The sequence below is a fragment of the Pistacia vera genome, unplaced genomic scaffold, assembly GCF_008641045.1.
Source record: "Pistacia vera cultivar Batoury unplaced genomic scaffold, PisVer_v2 Contig924, whole genome shotgun sequence".
Taxonomy (NCBI): domain Eukaryota; kingdom Viridiplantae; phylum Streptophyta; class Magnoliopsida; order Sapindales; family Anacardiaceae; genus Pistacia; species Pistacia vera.
Genome location: NW_022196806.1, coordinates 227693 through 239991, shown reverse-complemented (window position 1 = coordinate 239991; position 12299 = coordinate 227693). Strand labels below are relative to the sequence as shown.

The 12299-nt window shown below is 34.3% G+C and overlaps 2 protein-coding genes across 2 annotated transcripts; both read left to right on the top strand.

Annotated features, from left to right (window-relative positions):
• The first annotated feature begins 6145 nt into the window (after positions 1–6145).
• On the top strand, positions 6146–7516 carry LOC116120089 (NEP1-interacting protein-like 1). The gene is made up of 5 exons (XM_031406027.1): positions 6146–6468; positions 6636–6787; positions 6932–7015; positions 7111–7275; positions 7375–7516. The coding sequence occupies exons 1-5, from the start codon at positions 6306–6308 to the stop codon at positions 7513–7515; spliced, it is 705 nt and encodes a 234-aa protein (XP_031261887.1). The 5' UTR covers positions 6146–6305; the 3' UTR covers position 7516.
• A 719-nt stretch (positions 7517–8235) lies between these two features.
• LOC116120107 (reactive Intermediate Deaminase A, chloroplastic-like) lies at positions 8236–10617 on the top strand. The gene is made up of 6 exons (XM_031406044.1): positions 8236–8492; positions 9141–9256; positions 9460–9504; positions 9871–9944; positions 10037–10086; positions 10215–10617. Exons 1-6 carry the CDS (start codon positions 8309–8311, stop codon positions 10316–10318), a joined length of 573 nt encoding a protein of 190 aa, XP_031261904.1. The 5' UTR covers positions 8236–8308; the 3' UTR covers positions 10319–10617.
• The last annotated feature ends 1682 nt before the right edge of the window (positions 10618–12299 follow it).

Here is a 12299-nt window from a genome sequence, read left to right as displayed (position 1 = left end):
AAGAATAGATATGAAAATGTGTTAATGGTACTTGGCAGTAGAGACAAAAAGGAAATTATCATAGTGAATTAAATTTACATCTTCATTTTAAATAGCCTCAAGGACAAGACAGGTGACCCATAACAGAAAAGAGGATGAGAACGGAAATTTATGGATAAGATCTCCATAACTCTTCCCTTTTATTTATATCCCTCGATAAAAGTTTTAAATTTAATTTCACTAGAATGGAGGAACACAAAAATAGAAATTAACCCAAATAGATATTAATATAGTTCTAAAGGGGCGTTTGGTTAGGGGTTAAGTGAGATTATTGGGGTAATGTCATCTTATATTATTCGATTACTATGTTTGGTTGTCAAGTAATATAAGATACCGATAATATTCAAATACTAATAGTGGTTACTATTGATAATATCAGAGGTAATCTGATTACCTCCATTTTCTTAGGTATTTTGAGATTACTAGGGTTATCTTTTTTTGTTATAATTTTATCCCTTATTAATAAAAATTTTGGACAATAATACCCCTTCTTTAAAACAAATTTACATTAATATTCTATTTCAATTTTACCCTTGTTTAATTAAAATTTTGGATAATAATACCCTTATATTTAAAATAATTTATAGACCACCACTGTCACCCAGCCACCACCGTCGACAGCGGCCAACCACCACGAACTGCCGCCGGAAAATTGTCGGAGTCCCTAAAAAAGAAGGAAATTCTGTGGGAGGCTCCGGGAGGCTTTGATATGGCCGTTTCCGGCCATATTGAAGGCCGAAAACGGCCATATCAGGCTAGATCGATGGAACTGGCCATTAACGCGGCCAGGGAACTGGGCTTGATCTAGCCGTTAATGGTCAGATCTCGCCCAGACTTGGCCGATAATGGTTAACGACCCGATCCATCGATCTGGCCGGAAATGGCCAGATTATTTTCGGCCAGATCTGGCCCGATATGGCCAAAAAGGGTCATAGCGGAGCCTCTTGGTCATGGTGACGTACTCACGGGGACTTTCAGAGACATCCGACGATGGTTCGTGGTGGCGGCAGGAAGTGGGGGTGATTTCGTTATAAATTAAAGTTTTATATAAGCGGGGTTGTTTTAGCTAAATCTAAAATATTGGGGGTTAAAACATTATTCAAAAATTAATAATAAAAATAATATTATATTAATATTTAAAATGAGAATAATTTAATAATTTAAAAATATACTCACCAATTTATTCTCTATAACCAAAGATATCAATATAACATACCCACCAACTAATCAAACGTATTTTTCTAAAAATTCTTAATAATCTTTCAAGATAACCTACCTTCTCAATAATCTAATATTATCAGTAATCTAATATTCTTTGACCAGCGTTATGCAAAAGGTAAAGGGTCCCTTGGTTTTATTAATGGAGTCTTGGGAAATATGCAAGTCAAGTTGGTTCTTAATTTTTGCAGTCCTGCAACCGCAAGAGAAATGGGAAACTTGGCTAACCATAGTTATCTATTCAATTGAAAAATTTATTGCTGGCATGATGCTGAGGTTACATTTCGGGAGACATGCAGATGTCAGAACCAGAGAGCAAAATATCTTTGGAGTGGACCTCCTCCACAATAAATGATACTAAAATATCAAACTTAATGCCAGATTTTTATCTCTTTGAGTTGCTGCTGTATCCAAAATGAACTTAAAGTTGGTTTAATTTGCATTTGATGCACATATATATAGTCATTTGTCACAAATAAAAAGAAGTGTTTTGAGTACAAGACACCCTGTGAAACCCAGAAGCAAATCTGTGAGTCTAAAGTAGTTCGAAGAACACTTGTTTTGAGCAGGAAACAAGAAGTTCTAGTTTATTTCCAGCTAAGATTCAATCCGCAGTAGCCAAAAATGGTTTAGCAGCTAATAGTTTTGGGTTCCTAACCTTGGATGAGGCCAGAGACTAGACTAAATTCTGAAATTGAAGTGTGGTACAGAGAATAATGACTAGGAGATATAATTATGGGTGAAGCTGAAGCAGACCTATCAACTATGTGAAAATATCTAAAGCTAGTGCTAACATTTAATGCCATTTAAAAGGACCACTTTCTGTGTCCCGAACATGATCTCCGTACTCAACACTTGTTAATTTTCAGCCCACAGTAGCAGTATAAAAACAATCCCAGCACCCGGTTTTGGAGGTTTCTGATTCCACTTTGCGCTGCTATTGGCGCCCCTGGCTTTGTTGTAGTACTGCAGTCTCAGTGTCACTACTGACTAGCCGAAGTTAACCTTTATTACATGATGCAAAAGACCAATCTAATGGCTAGAGATGGCTGTGGTGGTAACCAATGGTGACTGTTCCAAGACATTCTGTATTCAAACGACTGGTCTGGCTCCACCTTCTCATGCAACAGTGCCCAATTAGTCACTCTAATTTGTAGAAGGTATACTGAGTTCTGATAAAATAAAATGAGAGACACAGATGAAGCGTCAAAAATGGTTAAAAGTTAAACTTTGAATCACTTATAAAAATAAGTTCTTTAACGTATGTTTAAATCTCAAAACATTTATTTTTAATTAGCGTAGGATGAGATTTTTTGGTGCCCGTTATTGTTTTACCTTCTCTATTTAAATGATGCATGTGTTGTAGGGTTAGTGTATGTGTCTTGAATGTTCCTCCAACAATCTATCATCATATAAAGAGTAAACAACTTTTTTCCACCCCAGGTTTGCCTTAATGGTTATTTTCCACTCAAAAAGTTTCAAAATACCACTTTTCCACCTAAAGTTAATATTCCATTACTACCCAAAGTTTCAAAGCTGATTTTGATAGCCAAAATTCTTTCTGTTATCACCATTTTTGGTCTTCTCTTTACAAAACACCTCTCACTCTAGCACGGTACCTAATTTTTCTCTAATTGCTTTTTTAGCTGATTTCTAACTGATTTAGGCAGCGAATATTCAATTGATCACCACCATTCGAGCCATTGGCCTCCATTCTATAAAACCCCTCTTACCTTGGCTCCTGGTAACTCGTTGAACTCTGAATGGGAAAGTGAAATGTATGTTGGGTATTAATAGAATATAAACTTTGGGTGGAAAAGTGATATTTTGAAACTTTTTGGATGAGAGTGTCATTAAGGCAAACCTTGGGTGGAAAAAAGTTGTTTACTTCATATAAATTAATAACAATAATAATAAATGAGAGACTGTTGGGAATAAAATAACTTTTGAGATCTAGAAGTAGCCAATTTGAAGGAGATTTTTTTTTGTTAATACTACGCTAACAAATGAATTTTATAACTTTTTCTCACGAATGTCGACATGACATTACTACATCAAATCACAACTTTCACTAAACATGAATGATTGTTCCTTAGGAATGAACAATCGTTCATCGTATAAGGAACGGTCATTTCTTAGGGATGAACGATTATTCCTTCCTACAGAATGGTCATTCCTTCCTATGGAATAACTATTCAATGAGGAATGACCATTCCTCATCCAAGGAACAATCGTTCCATCCTCATTCAAGGAATGACCATTTCTTATACGTTTGTAAATCTATCTTTATTCGAATTTTTTTTACTTTTCCCAGTGTTATAGCATATAATTTTATTTTACCATCCTGTTAAATTGCAGATTGGATTTGATCCAAATATACTAACATTCCATTCTTGATTTGAGATTAAGCCTTTAAACAATTACTAAACAAAGTTTTACTAATTATTTAACTCATATAATTCACCATATCTGTCACTATAAGTTCCAAGTAAAGAGTTATCTTCTAAGTTCTAATGGATTCTGGAAACAATAATGGATGGGCAATCAAATCACTGGCATTTTATATTATATTGNCTCTTTGAGTTGCTGCTGTATCCAAAATGAACTTAAAGTTGGTTTAATTTGCATTTGATGCACATATATATAGTCATTTGTCACAAATAAAAAGAAGTGTTTTGAGTACAAGACACCCTGTGAAACCCAGAAGCAAATCTGTGAGTCTAAAGTAGTTCGAAGAACACTTGTTTTGAGCAGGAAACAAGAAGTTCTAGTTTATTTCCAGCTAAGATTCAATCCGCAGCAGCCAAAAATGGTTTAGCAGCTAATAGTTTTGGGTTCCTAACCTTGGATGAGGCCAGAGACTAGACTAAATTCTGAAATTGAAGTGTGGTACAGAGAATAATGACTAGGAAATATAATTATGGGTGAAGCTGAAGCAGACCTATCAACTATGTGAAAATATCTAAAGCTAGTGCTAACATTTAATGCCATTTAAAAGGACCACTTTCTGTGTCCCGAACATGATCTCCGTACTCAACACTTGTTAATTTTCAGCCCACAGTAGCAGTATAAAAACAATCCCAGCACCCGGTTTTGGAGGTTTCTGATTCCACTTTGCGCTGCTATTGGCGCCCCTGGCTTTGTTGTAGTACTGCAGTCTCAGTGTCACTACTGACTAGCCGAAGTTAACCTTTATTACATGATGCAAAAGACCAATCTAATGGCTAGAGATGGCTGTGGTGGTAACCAATGGTGACTGTTCCAAGACATTCTGTATTCAAACGACTGGTCTGGCTCCACCTTCTCATGCAACAGTGCCCAATTAGTCACTCTAATTTGTAGAAGGTATACTGAGTTCTGATAAAATAAAATGAGAGACACAGATGAAGCGTCAAAAATGGTTAAAAGTTAAACTTTGAATCACTTATAAAAATAAGTTCTTTAACGTATGTTTAAATCTCAAAACATTTATTTTTAATTAGCGTAGGATGAGATTTTTTGGTGCCCGTTATTGTTTTACCTTCTCTATTTAAATGATGCATGTGTTGTAGGGTTAGTGTATGTGTCTTGAATGTTCCTCCAACAATCTATCATCATATAAAGAGTAAACAACTTTTTTCCACCCCAGGTTTGCCTTAATGGTTATTTTCCACTCAAAAAGTTTCAAAATACCACTTTTCCACCTAAAGTTAATATTCCATTACTACCCAAAGTTTCAAAGCTGATTTTGATAGCCAAAATTCTTTCTGTTATCACCATTTTTGGTCTTCTCTTTACAAAACACCTCTCACTCTAGCACGGTACCTAATTTTTCTCTAATTGCTTTTTTAGCTGATTTCTAACTGATTTAGGCAGCGAATATTCAATTGATCACCACCATTCGAGCCATTGGCCTCCATTCTATAAAACCCCTCTTACCTTGGCTCCTGGTAACTCGTTGAACTCTGAATGGGAAAGTGAAATGTATGTTGGGTATTAATAGAATATAAACTTTGGGTGGAAAAGTGATATTTTGAAACTTTTTGGATGAGAGTGTCATTAAGGCAAACCTTGGGTGGAAAAAAGTTGTTTACTTCATATAAATTAATAACAATAATAATAAATGAGAGACTGTTGGGAATAAAATAACTTTTGAGATCTAGAAGTAGCCAATTTGAAGGAGATTTTTTTTTGTTAATACTACGCTAACAAATGAATTTTATAACTTTTTCTCACGAATGTCGACATGACATTACTACATCAAATCACAACTTTCACTAAACATGAATGATTGTTCCTTAGGAATGAACAATCGTTCATCGTATAAGGAACGGTCATTTCTTAGGGATGAACGATTATTCCTTCCTACAGAATGGTCATTCCTTCCTATGGAATAACTATTCAATGAGGAATGACCATTCCTCATCCAAGGAACAATCGTTCCATCCTCATTCAAGGAATGACCATTTCTTATACGTTTGTAAATCTATCTTTATTCGAATTTTTTTTACTTTTCCCAGTGTTATAGCATATAATTTTATTTTACCATCCTGTTAAATTGCAGATTGGATTTGATCCAAATATACTAACATTCCATTCTTTATTTGAGATTAAGCCTTTAAACAATTACTAAACAAAGTTTTACTAATTATTTAACTCATATAATTCACCATATCTGTCACTATAAGTTCCAAGTAAAGAGTTATCTTCTAAGTTCTAATGGATTCTGGAAACAATAATGGATGGGCAATCAAATCACTGGCATTTTATATTATATTGTATTACCATTTTTCGTAAAGTCTGATTAGAAGCATTAATGCTCATTTCCCATTTCATTTTGCATGTAGCTGCATTTGTCTTGTAGCTCTGGCTCTCAAGTCTTTTGACTTAAACCCCACATAAATGCTGCTGTTCTTCTTGCCCTATAAAATGCTTGAGTTGCTTATGCATATTCCCGAAGCAAACTCTAATCTAATGCTTTTTCTTCTTAATAAATATAGTACACTATCCAAGTTAGCAATTGGTTTTCACCTTTATCTCTTTTTTCCTCTTCGAGTTTGTTTTTCCCCATGTTGAAAGAGTGGTTTTCTGGGCTAATAGACATGTCGTTTAAGTGTAAAGTGGTGGTTTCTCTGTGGTTTTTTGCCATGTTTGGTGCTTCTGGAAATGGGGTTTTGATTAGAGCCTTGAGGAAAGGTCTCTATGCTTCATTCACCTGCACTTTTGCATTAGGTATGTATGTATATATTCTGAATAAACTTACTATTTGGTCTCAGTCTTTTTGTAACAATGAAGAATCAATACGGCGTTTGTTAGTTTGTTTGATAACTAAGTCTTGTCGCGTAAAACTGATACATGAAGTCATGAACTAACAGGCTTATTTCTCTTTGGTTTTCCAGGTGGGGCAATAGTTGGAACAATTGTGGGAGCCATGAAAGGCCAAACAACTGAAACTGGGTTCCTTCATGGGGCTGGAATAGGTGCAGTGGCAGGTGCCATTACAGCTATGCAGTTACTAGAATCAGCAGCTGATGGAGAGTCATTGTCCAAGGTAAAATGGTTAAAACTTTCTCTACCACTAATTATAACACACTTCCTCCTTTAGTTAACAGTAATTTTCAAATCAATAAGAAATGGAAATTAATCGAGGACCAGAGAGAGATAATTAATCAACATAATTTATTATTTTTTACAGCTTGCTCTCTTAACTAGCTTAATGAATGGCAAGGTTTTCACGGAATGGGTAAGTCCAGCAATGCTCAAAGCCTATCAGTGGCAAGTAAGTAATCGCTCCAATTTATGAAGCTTTTAGTGAAAATTTTTGTTCAGATAATGTGAAATCTAATCAGAAATTAACTTGGTTATTAATCTCAGATTAGCACATTGGAAACTACTTACAGAGAGATTTCTGATGTATATGATGTCAATGGAGTTAAAGGGCTTTCCAGAGATTCAATTCTAAAGCTTCCTGAATTTACAGTTGATTCTAAAATCATGGTCCAAATTTGCCATGAGCTTTGCTGTTCAATTTGCTTACAGGTGAATATATATACATCTTGACTTTAAGCTGTTAACAAAGTTATGAATAAGTTTAGAGTTATGGGTTCTTGGATTTGACTGTTTTTTTTCTTTTTTCAGGATTTCTTGGAGGGTGATTCTGCAAGAAAGCTTCCTAATTGTGGACACTGTTTTCATTTGGAATGCATAGATAAATGGGTAACTAGAAATGGCACTTGCCCTGTGTGTAGAGAAAGTGTTTGTAAAGAAACATATTTGTAGTTGTGGACAAGTGAACTCACTCATCTAATCAATTGAAATCTCTAAGTCTTGTAAACTGAATTTCAGATTCATTCATGAACGATGTGAGATATGATATATTAAGCCAAAACAATTGTGCTATAATTCTTGGAGATGCATTAATTATTGGTCGTTTTTACTAGTTAAAAATCCCAGTCAACACCAGTGAGTAACTTTAAATTAAGCTCGTCGATTAAGTTTGAAGGTAATACTATACTTACAACCCAATTGTAAATGGGTCCAACATTTCCAATTGTGAACTGCAGTTTTGGAGTTATGAGAGAAAGTTTGTAAGATTGAACTTATGAGCCCATCTTTATTGTTAAGTCGAAATGTTTCCCAAATTGTAAAAAATGTGTGTGATAATTTTTATATCAAACTATAGAATAATTAAAGTAAATCAACAATAATAAATTGTACTTGGTATGAAGTAATACAAATCTCATGACATCTAAATATGTTGAAAATTAATTTATATATCATTTATAGTAATGTAAATGATGAGTTAAACAACTCTTAAATTAGATCCACCGGTTAATTATGAGATTGTTATTGTAATTGTTTTGTTTTCGTGGTATTGGGCTTTCGAAGGCCCAAACAGCCCAAACCTAAGCTCTCAGGCCCAATCTTGGTTTATGAAGCCCAAGCCCAGGTAACACCTATATTGTTTTTATTAAAAACAGACAGGACAAGAAAAGCCACCATTTTTAAAGTCTCACTCTCACCAAACACAGGTGAAGTGAACCGAGACTGTTATTCAGAGAGACAGAGACTGATGGCTTGGTGTTCATTAAGGTCGTTTAATGTCCCCACTGTCGACATGGGCGCACTGCGCACACGGTCTCCTTTGGCTGCCGTCGGCTTCGGCTGCGCCTCCGTCGCCGCCTCCACCCTGTGGTGTTCTTCATCTAGAGCACACACCAGTCCCTTTGCTTGCTTATCAACATCAGCTATTCCTAGTAAAACTCGATTCACTTTTTTTTTTTTTTTTAAATATATTTTTGTTGTGGGTTTTTCATTTTTTTATTGATTTGCGTGATACCCATTTGCGTTGATGATGTAAATGTGTGGTGAAAAATCAGTGTAGTTGGTTTGAGAGTTTGATTGTGATGAAAGATTGAGACTTTTTGTTACTATGTGTAGTTTAGAGTGTCAGTGGGATTTTGTGAGTTGAAATGAGGTTAATTAGTTGTGCTTTGGCTTTTGTGACCGGTTGATATGGTTGCAATTTTATTAGCATGAAATGTGTTACAAGTACATTGAGATTTTGGAACTTGGGTTCGGTTTTTGGTGCTGATATTTATTTATGTTGAGACTTTTACTGAAGTTTGGGATTTTGATAGGTGGATGAGTTGAATTTTATATGTGGATTCCAGTTGTGGTTTTCAACTTATGAATGATTATTAACGGAATGTTGGACTTTTTAACTACATTATGTAATTAGAAAAATATGTGAATGAAGTTACAGAGATAAATCACTGGGCGATTTTGTTTTGAGGCTGTGAGATAATTGGTTGAATAATTTTTATTGTAATTGGGAAGCTTTTTTTGTTGGGATCCTTATGGATCGGTAACATGTAATGGTGCTGACTATGTCGTGATTGTAGGTTTGAAGGAGGCTGTTGCGACTAACAAGGCACCAGCAGCATTGGGACCGTATTCTCAGGCCATCAAAGCCAATAATCTTGTTTTTGTCTCTGGAGTTCTTGGTCTTATTCCAGAGGTTTGTGATGTTTTTCATTCAGGGTTTTGCTTCAATATTAGGTTTTATTATAAATGGGCCTGCATATTATAATGTGATAACTATTTATGAAATAGATGAATGTTCTTTTCAATTGTGCATACACATACTTGTCATCTCAGTCTTGTCGATTTGCTTTTCATGTGCCGCTCTACTGATTGTATTTTTCTGGTACTCTCTTCCAGACTGGGAAGTTTGTCTCAGAGAGTGTAGAGGAGCAAACAGAGCAGGTAAATTAGTAACCTATGAGCTAGCCATCTCAATCCTTAATTTTTCTTTTGCGCATTCTGAGTATTACATGAATTAAAAACTTCTACATGCCTGGGAGTGCTAAATGCTGTTTATTCTTCTTTGTCGTATATTGTTTGTTTCATAATCCCCGTTTTTAGGGAGGGGAGTGGATGTTAAGACTGATGTCCATACAACTTTTGCATATTTAGGAAATGCTTTTTTATTTTTATTAGTAAAGCCTTTTTTACTTAACGAAATGTTACTTGGTTGTTTGATTGGTCGGCACTTGGCTTGAATTACTATGACATAAGATAGCTCACTTTCTTTACAGCTCTGGCTGATCTGGGCTTACGAAAAATTTGCAGGTTCTGAAAAATATGGGTGAAATACTGAAAGCTAGTGGTGCTGATTATTCCTCTGTGGTTAAGACAACAATTATGTATGATCTTCTGTAACTTCGCACTACAATCTTGATTCTTTGAGGTATAGAGTTAGGCAAAGATGAGTCTTTTTAATTGTTTCTCTCTGCAGGTTGGCTGACTTGAAAGACTTCAAGAAAGTAAATGAGATCTATGCTAAATGTAAGTTTTATGTTAGTTAAGTTGAATTATATTCATTGATTAATCAACTTGGCATGTAATTGATTCTCAAGATCAACCATGAAGAACTCAGGTCAAGCTGACCAAGTGATTTCTTGTTGTTGCTGCAGACTTTCCGGCACCTGCTCCAGCTCGTTCAACATATCAAGTAGCCGCACTACCCTTGGATGCCAGAATTGAGATTGAATGCATTGCAGCACTTCAAAGTGCCTAATTAAAGCGAAGTTCTGCAAGAGTGAATAATAAAGTAAAAGAGGGCGTCTGGAGAACTATAGCTTAGAAATATTTTCTCAGTTCCATTTTTATTGCAAGTAGTAAAACTAATAGGTTGTAGTTCTACCTTAATCCATTATTGCTTCTCTCAAGGTCTGTTCTAGGAATTTTGGGATCTGAGTCCTGCCACTTAGGTGACCCTGGACTAAATCCTGCTAAGTTATTGTACTGTCAGCATGTGAACATTCACTTTGAAAATGCATTGCCCAGCTGCTATTTTCAGTTATTTATTTGGTTTAGCAATATAAGTATATGTATATTAGGTTGCTTGAGAATTGCAAATAAAATGAAAATACTACATAATTAAAAAAAAAAATAAAGAAATAAGAAAAATATTAAAGCATGGAAAATTGTTTTTGAATAATATAAAGAATTCTAACATTAATTTAGAAGTCTCAAGATATGACAATCTTAACTAGAAAATGGTTGAGTGTTTTGAATGTTTTGAGAGAGACTCTTAGTTGTATTATTCAATAAGTATTGAGTTCGAGTTTCTTTTCGGTTATTAATAAGGGTAGTCATTATGATTGTCAAATTGCGTATCATATTATTAATAAAAAATCTAATTTTTTGAATTGTGTATCGTATTATAGGATACACATTTTTCAAAAAAATTAATAAAATAATAAAAATTTTCTAAAAATTAATATTATCCCTATGATTAATTAACGAATGTTATAGTATTATTGGTTTTAAATTATGGCATTACATAACCAAAATTAATCACAAAATTAAGAATCTATATCATTTTCTCTCAACATTCATATCATTTTCAATATCAATGTCAATAACTGTATCTCTACTAGTGTTATTATTATTGGGCTGGGTAACCCAAATTTGACTCGAAAAATATTATGGGCCTTCAGCCCAAATTAATAAAACCGTATCGACTTGTATTGATATTTTTAAGGATACGAATGATACATATCGTATTGTAGGATACATGTTAACGTATCAAAAGTTTAGGATATACTCTTTAATACGTATCGTTGGCAATCCTTATCGAATCATATCGTAAGCATTGTTTTAAAAATCGAACCATTCGTTGACCAGGTCAAGAGCCAGTTCGTGGGTCGGTCTGACCAGTATATAGCAGTCACATCTTTAAATAATTCCATTAATTATTATAAGTTTAAAAACCAGCAAATGTATTTCTAAAAATTACAAATAAACCCCTATAAGTTTAAAATAAAATAATGCATCTTATAGATTTTATTATTAATTATTTTTTTTTCTCTCTCTCCCCATCACTCCCCAGTCACTTTCTTCTAACACATTCGCGTCTCGCTGTATAATTTCTCTACTCCTTTCTTCTTCCTTCTCTCTTCGTCTCCTCTTTTCTTTCTTCTAATCTTCTTTCTTACTCTTTCTTTGTCTCCTCTTCTCTTTCTTCTTCCTTCCCCTCCCCTTACTTCTTCTCCTTCAGTAGATTTTAGAATAACTGAAGAAAAATAGAAGATACAATTTAGTTTTTTTTATTCAAATGAAAGAGAGAATGAAACGGTGTTGCAAATTAGTTTAGGAATTAAAAATATAAAATTTTTAGGATCAGATACCCAAAAATTACAAAACGTTTTAAGCCTCGGACTAGTCAAACCGACGGTTTGTACTATTTTGTCGATCTAAAGCGGGTTCTAATGACATTCTTGATTTTTATATTAATCCGGATCAGAGTAAAGGTTGGCTCCCAGTCAAATCGGTCTGATCAGATGGTCTGGTCTGAGATTTAAAACAGAGATCGTAAGGTATGTATCGTATTGTAGGATAGTAAGGACTATGTATTCACTCTTATAATTTTTCAAGATATTAATTAAAGTGATATAAATTGGTCCAGGTACCGTGCATCATTTAAAAAAAAAAAAAAAAGTACCACAATCTTAAAAGCTTGACACATAAATTGTGATATATGAATTGAAAATCTT

What these genes read in the sequence shown, in the direction of transcription:
- LOC116120089 (XM_031406027.1), top strand. Translation starts at nt 6,306, where the DNA reads ATGTTGAAAGAGTGGTTTTCTGGGCTAATAGACATGTCGTTTAAGTGT. An exon ending in CACCTGCACTTTTGCATTAG is followed by an intron (nt 6,469 to 6,635) that starts GTATGTATGTAT and finishes TTGGTTTTCCAG; the next exon opens with GTGGGGCAATAGTTGGAACA. An exon ending in ATGGAGAGTCATTGTCCAAG is followed by an intron (nt 6,788 to 6,931) that starts GTAAAATGGTTA and finishes TATTTTTTACAG; the next exon opens with CTTGCTCTCTTAACTAGCTT.
- LOC116120107 (XM_031406044.1), top strand. Translation starts at nt 8,309, where the DNA reads ATGGCTTGGTGTTCATTAAGGTCGTTTAATGTCCCCACTGTCGACATG. An exon ending in TTCTTGGTCTTATTCCAGAG is followed by an intron (nt 9,257 to 9,459) that starts GTTTGTGATGTT and finishes ACTCTCTTCCAG; the next exon opens with ACTGGGAAGTTTGTCTCAGA. An exon ending in TAGAGGAGCAAACAGAGCAG is followed by an intron (nt 9,505 to 9,870) that starts GTAAATTAGTAA and finishes AAAAATTTGCAG; the next exon opens with GTTCTGAAAAATATGGGTGA.